The sequence below is a fragment of the Panicum virgatum genome, chromosome 2N, assembly GCF_016808335.1.
Source record: "Panicum virgatum strain AP13 chromosome 2N, P.virgatum_v5, whole genome shotgun sequence".
In the NCBI taxonomy this organism is placed as follows: Eukaryota; Viridiplantae; Streptophyta; class Magnoliopsida; order Poales; family Poaceae; genus Panicum; species Panicum virgatum.
The window spans coordinates 42571091-42578965 of NC_053146.1; the positions used below are offsets into that span (position 1 = coordinate 42571091).

Below are 7875 nucleotides of genomic sequence, written 5' to 3' on the forward strand. Positions count from 1 at the left end.
CCCACCTAACAGTCTTCTGACCAAAGACTGGGAAGAACGGAGCCAGCCCACGGTTGGCCGACCAGCCAGGTCGGCCGGCCCAGTGGCGATGGCCCACGGGCCCCATCGCCTCTCAGATGACACGTGGCGAGGTGTGGTTGATCCCTAATGGTGGTTTGGCTCATTTCTCGGGCGAATGGCTGGTGGCTCCCTCCTATAAATACAAGGGGAGTGGGTCCAAATGAACACAACTCACACAACACACAACAACACCACACCATCTCTTCTCACTTGAGTGAGAGTTGTCTTAGGGAGTTTAGGAGTAGAGGTACTCAGAAGGGGCGCCGGTAACGGCGCTCTTCTCCAAATTGTACCTCTACGAGAGTGAGGGAGATAGTCGGGGATGTGCCGGGCTTGTCGGCGCTCTTCTCCGCTTGTACCTCGACGGATGCTTATTCGGTTGTAAGTGTTCGATACTTTCTTTGCTTATTTAGAATTAGAGTTTAGATCGCAAGTTATCATCTCTGCCTTATATTAGTTGATGTGTATGCTAGCAAGTAGCATTTGACTCTAGAGTTGGGCTCCGGATAGAAAAGGATAACCCTGTACGCCTCTAGAGTTAGTAGGGAAAGGCGTAGACGTGGTGTCTAGGCTGGACTATACCACTCAATTGTCTGATAGTCCCACGGTTTGTAGAGGTAGCCGGCAGGTGGTGACATCCCTGTTCGAGCCTTTTAGTAATCCTCCACGTTCGGATATTGGATAGAGCACATATTGGAACTATCGGCTTGTATAAGCCGGTCGATATCTTTAGCTCGAAGTATAATGGCGACGTGGTCTCTTCTTCTAAATATAGATTCGAGATCTTAGAAAGTCCTCTCTTTCCTATCCTCCTACACCAGTGTGTGTGTCCTTGGACAGCCTGAATCCATAGGTAGTGTACTCACGTTCCCTAGTGGATACGATACCCTGGAATACTCTTGGGTGAAAGCTACAGCGGTATCCGTATGCTTGCGAATTTTATTCGTGACGTTACAGAATAACAACAGATATCCAATTTAATCTTGATCCTCAGGAATCTTCCTACTGCAGAATCATCATCATCATCCCTTTCCATCTCCATGAATTCACCAATTTGACCACCGATTGCCTCTCCTACAGCCCTGTTCATCATACCCAAAGGAACCTTATTGACTCTAACCCAGATCGGGATGAAAGCGAATTCTAATTCCTCCACCAGTTTCGTTTCATCATAATCCACTAAAACCACCAGATCCCTTCCAAACATCCACGGACCTTCCTCCATGGCCCTTCTCTTTCCCCCCGTGTTGGAAGAAAGTAAAGAGAAAATGATTATCTCCCAAATCCTTGCAACCCACTCCCTTGATTGGACACCAAATCTTGCCGAGTGTTTGTGCCAAACCTTCTGCATTCACCAACTTCTCCGCAAAAACTTTGCCCACTGCCTTCGGATCTCCATCAGAAACCCTAGGCATGACCTCCTTCCCGATCTTGATTCCTCTCCTTTCCCTCGCCGAGAGATCCATCCGCTTCATCAGATCCTCCACGGACTCCATGGCGGAGCCGATCACCAAACGAAACAACCGCCACCAGGATCCAAAAACCCCGACCAGCGCAGGCTACAGGCTAGCAAATTGGGCTGGCTCCGAACGGAGAGTATGACCTGGACACGAGTGTAGGATGGGACGTGGACTCGAGACTAGATTTGCTGGGGAAAACTAGCCAGGGAAGGAGAGAGAGCACGGAGGGAAATGCAAACCCTAGATCGCCTGGTCAGGGAACCAACCTCGAGTCGCCCAAGGCGCCGAGGACAGAAGCGGCCAAAAGGCGAGGACAGGTTGATGTTCCATTCGCCACGCGCATTACTGGCATACGAGTTATCGCACAAGGAATTCGGGCGAGCGGTACATCGTCTATTGGGCTGAAATGTTGGAAAAGTCAAGTTGGGCTAAAGTATTGGTTTGCGGGAAACATCAAAATTCAATGCACTTTGTAATGCTTGCGGGAGCAAGGAAAGGGTCCAATTAGCAGGAACGTTACCGCGATGCTTCGATTGATCGCAGAAGCGGTTCGCCGCCGATTCGCGATAATTATTTTTGTTGGGCCGATAATTGCTTCCGTTTTTCTGGAACTGCCTGTCATGTAATTGGAACTCACAGACGAAAGCAAAAGTAACTTGTTACAATGGAACACATTTTAGAATTTGTTATTTGAATTTGTTGCATCCAATTGGACCATTGGAACAAATTGTTCCGTTCGAACAAATATTAGAATCTGTTCCATTGGATCCTATCTTACCATTGTAATAAAAAATTATTTCACTGAAACAAATTGTTTTATCGGAAAAAAATGTGTGCTAGATCTGAGGAAACACATGAAGTCATCACATGAAGATTTATTGTTGGATTCATGACCACACAGTAACCTTATTACAAATAGCATCAACTACAGTGGCTCGTAAGTCGTAAACTGTATGTATTGGAAGAAGGTAAGAATGCATTTTGCAACAATGAAATAATTCCGTATTAAACATACTTGTATAATATCAGAAAAGAAGAATTTTAGAGAGCATGACTAAGGTAAATCTTAATATAGAAGCAACAAGTAGGGGTATAGAACTGTAAAATTTAAAACCAAAAATATATTTTTGTAAAAAAAAATTGAAAAATATATAAAAAAACGCCGCCATCGCCACCGTGCGAGCAGCCGAGAGGCCCGGCCCAACGAACCGGCGTCCGTTTTTCTAGGAGTGGGCATTCGGTTCTTCGGTTCGGTTCCTCGGTTTTCGAAGAAATTCGGTTTCTAGAAAATAGGAACCGATCGGTTCCAAGAAATTTCAGGAACCGAGTATTTCGGTTCTCGGTTATTTCGGTTCGGTTTTGGTTCTAACCGAACTAACCGAATTTTTTTACCGAAAGCTAAGATAACAAGAAAAATATACATGTTCTATAGCAAATTTAGACAATACTTCCTCTACTTTAGAGAATAATAATTGAGAAGAGAACAATAACAATATAGTAAGAGAAATACATGGCAATTGAAGTATGATACATCACATGTAAACTAAATATACTCTTACAAAATGCAAAGTTTATATAATTCGGTTCTTTCGGTTACCCGAGGGTAGGAACCGATTTTTTTTGTTATTTCGGTTCTTCAATATCTGGAACCGAACAAGGAACCGAATTTTTCGGTTCCGGTTATTTCAGTTTCGGTTCTTTCGGTTCGGTTCTTCGATTTCGGTTAAATTTGCCCACCCCGACGGTTTTTCCGGACGCCCAGCTTCTGCGCGTATGCGCGCGGCGGCAGGAACAGCGCTCGCTTCGACCCGAAAGCTTTTTTTCTCCCGAGTTCGGCGACGCGAGTACGCGACCGCGTCGAACGCCACTTGCAAGGGGACGACGAAAGGGATGGCCACAGGCTACCCAATCCTCGGAGTCTGGACAAACCAGAATGGACCCCGTATCCTTGTCTAGTTGCGCAGTACACAGGCATAAGAGGTCAACCTGTGCACAGCAACTTCCAATGTCACCAGATAAAACACAGAGTGGACGAATTGCTAAGATTGCATCTCCAACAACTCACGATACTAACTATTTTTGCTATTTTTTTTGTGGTACCTTTACTGTAAAAGCGATTAAGCCAAGCATCTGGCATCGTGATGGTCGCGAAACAGCTTCCGCTGCAACCATTTCGCAAGCAGCCAAGCAGCAAGATACTGACGCCTTCTGTACCATCGCAAGCCGGGATAGGGATTTCAAAGTTCACGACCCATCATCCTTTCCTATGCATAGCATGCATTGCCAACAATTATTACACGACTTTTATTTCAAATGTAAAAGTGAGTAGCATCGTGATGCGCTCGTAGACACACTATTACAAGACTTTTCAACGTATCCACTCAACACTCTCTTCTAGTCACTCTATTCGTTGTACTGGTGTTGGAGTGGTGTGAGAGAAAAATACTGTTGACTGGCTGATGGCTGATGGCTGATGGCTGGAGGCTAGTACTGGAGCTATATGAGAGGAAAATACTATTGACTGGCTGGAGGAACCAAACAGCGAATAGAGTGAAGTCTCTCTCTGCTCCACAACGGGCATGCAGGGCGGCAACGGCGGTCACCCGCTGGCCCTCAGCCAACGTCAGATGTCAGTGGCAGTATTGGCGGTACCAGCAGCATCGTCCGAACCCGGCGCCGCCGTCGCCGTCCCCGACGACGCTGCCGCGGCTGTGGAGCCACCAGAGCAGGTTGGTGAGCGAGTTGCCGTCGTCGTGGCCCGTGAGGGCCCGCGTCTTGGCCAGCGCGGCCTCCCGGTCGTAGATCCCCTGGAGCGCGTACACGAAGCCCTTCCACCCCTCGCCCACGCCGTCCCGCGCCAGCGCCGGCTCCGTCCACGCCACCAGGTCCCGGGCGAACGCCACGTCCGGGAACAGGGCCTCGCTGATGGGCAGCAGGGGCAGCAGCTGGATCCCCAGCCGGCACTCCTTCCACTCGGGAGGCGCGAACCACAGCCCGCTGTCGCGCTTGTTCGCCCACAGCACCCCCACCACGCGGTTCGCCGCGGCGAAGTCCTCCTCGTAGACCCCCTCGCCGGCGCGCACGTGCCACCACGCCTGCGCCGCCAGCGCCTCCAGCGCCGCCAGCGTCGCGCCGAGCGACACCAGGTGCGCGTCCCCGTAGCTCAGCCCCACCAGCGCCGCCGAGTAGTAGGCGTTCACGGCCTCGCTGGTGCTCTCCTGGTTGCGCCCGTCCGCGAACTCCGTCAGCCCGCCCGCCCACGAGTGCAGCTTCCACAGGTCGAACATCCGGAGCCGGGTGAAGCTGCCGCCGGCCCGGTTCCGCGACAGCGTCATGAAGTCGGCCACCATGGCGTAGGCCTGGGGCATGTGCTTGCGTCCCCAGCAGGGGTCCAGCTTGGCCAGCACCGCCACGGCGTACAGGAAGTAGCCCAGGTGGTAGTGGTGGTCGTTGTAGATGCCGAACCCAAAGTCGGCGGTCGAGTCCCGGAGCCCCTGCAGCGTCACCAGCCCGCCCCACTTGGCGTCGTAGAAGAAGCCGTTCCCCTGGAAGCTGCCGTCCAGCCACGGCGTCACCGCCGCCCGCAGGAAGCTCTGCACCGCCGGGATCTGCTCGGGGCACCCGACCTCCTCCGCGATCAGCGCCAGCCGCGCCGCGCGCGCCACCGCCTTGCCGTAGAAGTAGGACGACGTGGTGGTGATCGGGGTGGACGCGAGGCCGGCCACGTCGGCGCGGAGCGCGGCGGCCACCTCGGCCACGCCGTCCTCGCTCACGCCGCGCGTCGAGTGCCACGTCGGCGACACCGGGTCGGCGCGCAGCGCCCACGAGTCGCCGACCACGCCCACCAGGTCGCCGTCGATGCTCCGGTACCGGAAGTCGCCGAGCACGCGGGCGCCGCAGTCGTCGGAGAGCAGCCGCAGGTGGAGCGGGTGCGCGAGCATCAGCAGCTCCCCGTGCCCCGCCTTGCGCCACGAGTAGTCGACGCAGAACGGCCGGCTCAGCGCGGCTTCCCCCGCCGTCGGGAAGCAGCCGCTGTAGCGGTCGAGGACGGGCTCCATGGACGCGTCGGGGAGGTAGGCGACCCGGATGGCGCCGGCGAACCCGGGCGCCGAGAGCTGCGTGGTGCCGGCCTGCGCGAGGCGGATCGGCGCCGACGCGTAGAGGAGGAACGTCTGGCCGCTGTTCATCCCGAGGCGCCACTTGGTGCCGGCGCCGTCGCAGGCGGCGACGTCGACGAAGGCGTGGACGGACGCGACGGAGACGTCGACGGGCCCCGCCGTGGTGACGACGGTGACGTAGGGGCACCCGCGGGCGAGGTGCGCGCGGAGCGTCGGGGAGACGTCGAGCGTGACGGAGAGGTCGTCGAAGGCCGCGACGCGGTGGCGCTCGCCGCTCCCCGCGGCGTCGGAGATGGTGAGGTCGGCGACGAAGGTCTGGATGATGAAGGACGGCGAGTGGTTCCGCGACGGGTAGCAGACGTCGAGCGCCGCCCCGCCTGGGGAGCGCACGGAGTAGGGGTGGAGGTACTCCGGCTGGTCCCCGTTCTTGAGGACGAAGTTCTGGAAGAAGGAGTTGGTGGGGAGCGGCGCGGCGAGGAGCTCCGGCGCGAAGAAGCGGGACGGGTCGGGGAGGACCGTGGAGGCGGCGCGCGGGAACACGTGGCCCCCCGGGGCGGGCGGCGGCGGGCGGTGGCTGCCGTGGTGCGGCATGGTTGGGGAGGGGGAGGGGAGGAACCCCGGCGGCTGCGGCTGGATCGAGGAGACGGGCGGAGGCGGAGGGGGAGGGGGAAGAGGAGGAGCAGCGGGAGGGTTGGGCCTGGGCCGGGAGAAGGCGAAGGGGGGCCTGGAGGTGAGGAGGCGGGAGAGGGAATGGCCCAGCTTCTTCGTCCACTTCCGCATCTCGCTCGCCTCGGGCTGCTGCTGGTTATATAGCGCTGCTGGATTGGGCGGGCTGGGCTTGATCTGGCTATTCTTCTTCTTCCTGATGTTTTTGCTATATTTTTCCTTTGGTTTTGTCTGGTTTTCTGCCGGTTTTGCTGGTATTTTTGGATCTTGTTTGTGCTACGCTTTGACTGGGCCAAAGAGTTTATCTCACAATATCCACCCACCGGACGGATGTGAGGCGACACGTCGTGGAGATCGTGTAGTTCCGGCGTGCAAGAATAAACAAACACTAAAAAATCTTGTGAAGGATCGGTTGATGGATGGACAGAGATGGCTAATCACAGTGAGCGAGTGCTACTGCTTGGGTGCTAAGCATGAGAGCCACGAGGAACGGGAGGGGCTTCAGTCTCAGCCAGATCACTGCGGATGCGTGGACACGGAGGAATTAACGCGGCATGGAGCACGAAACCGCGCGTACCTCCGTGCGTTGGCCGGGGTCGGGATGATCGGATCGCCGCCGGTGGTGCAGTGGCCGCGCGTGGAGAGCGTGTCGTCGTCGTCCGGTCGGCCCCTGCGTGCAGCACACCAAACAATATTAATGATAATATAATGCGACGATATATACGATAACTATATATAAGTATACCCGCAAAAAAAACTTATATATGATTATAATGTTTAATTTGATTGATGGGCACGGCAAACAGAAGCGATGAATTAGCGGCTAAGCGTTGAAAACGCGCGCAATAATGACAAACGCGGCCGTTTGCAATATAATACTGATCCGGAGGGACGGACAAAAATGGGTTTTCTTTGCACAATCATTGTACTACTAAAACTAGCTGATCGATTTGAAGCAAAGGGGGGGGGGGGGGTGGAGGAGACGACGACTATGAACACGGCCGGATCGGATGTGAAAGAGACCGCCGGCCGGGAGAAGAACCGAGCGGTTCCTGCGGCCGGCGTACTTTACCGTGAGGTAGATCAGGGACGCCGTCCGTCTGGCCGGCCGGGGCTGGTGGAAGCAGATAGGTGAACGTCGTCGATGATGGGGTGGCTGCGATCGAGCTGGGGGCAGGGCGATTGATTGTCCTGGCAGGTGCGCAGAGGAGTTGGCCGGCAGGCGTGCGTGTGTCGGGGGATCGTCGGCTTCGACGCACGTCAGGGATGGAGGACGCACGCAACTGCCGAGAATAAGGGACAAGCAAGGCCATGGATGGCAAGGTGTCCCGCGTCGTAAGATTGGCACCGGGGCCGGGAAGGTGATTTCCCGGCCGGGGGAAGCAAGCAAGGCATGATGGGAGGAGTTGCCGTGGTGGCGACGGCTTGCCGGCGAAGCGACGGAGGGGGGCAACGGGCAAGGCAAAGCCGGGCGGCAACGGACACTAAGGATACACGATCAGAAACTTTTTTTTTTGTTTAGCGACCGTACACGATCTGATAAACTTGTTCACTGGCAATTAGAGTATTGC

The 7875-nt window shown here is 55.2% G+C and overlaps 1 protein-coding gene across 2 annotated transcripts; it reads right to left on the minus strand.

Moving 5' to 3' along the window:
- Nucleotides 1-3755: 3755 nt before the first annotated feature.
- Nucleotides 3756-7572, minus strand: LOC120660550 (probable endo-1,3(4)-beta-glucanase ARB_01444). Of its 2 annotated transcripts, XR_005669642.1 has the most exons (3): nucleotides 7377-7572; nucleotides 4075-6974; nucleotides 3756-3915 (listed from the first exon to the last, which is right to left on the minus strand). XR_005669642.1 is itself a non-coding variant. In XM_039939123.1 (2 exons), exon 2 carries the CDS (start codon nucleotides 6416-6418, stop codon nucleotides 4151-4153), a length of 2268 nt encoding a protein of 755 aa, XP_039795057.1. In that variant the 5' UTR covers nucleotides 6419-6974; nucleotides 7377-7572; the 3' UTR covers nucleotides 3756-4150. The 2 variants fall into 2 exon arrangements, 1 of the variants encoding a protein (XP_039795057.1); XM_039939123.1 differs by having other exon boundaries at nucleotides 3756-6974.
- Nucleotides 7573-7875: the final 303 nt, after the last annotated feature.

Bases quoted from the DNA above. Each gene is read 5' to 3' on its own strand.
- LOC120660550 (XM_039939123.1), bottom strand. From the start codon at position 6,418: ATGCGGAAGTGGACGAAGAAGCTGGGCCATTCCCTCTCCCGCCTCCTC.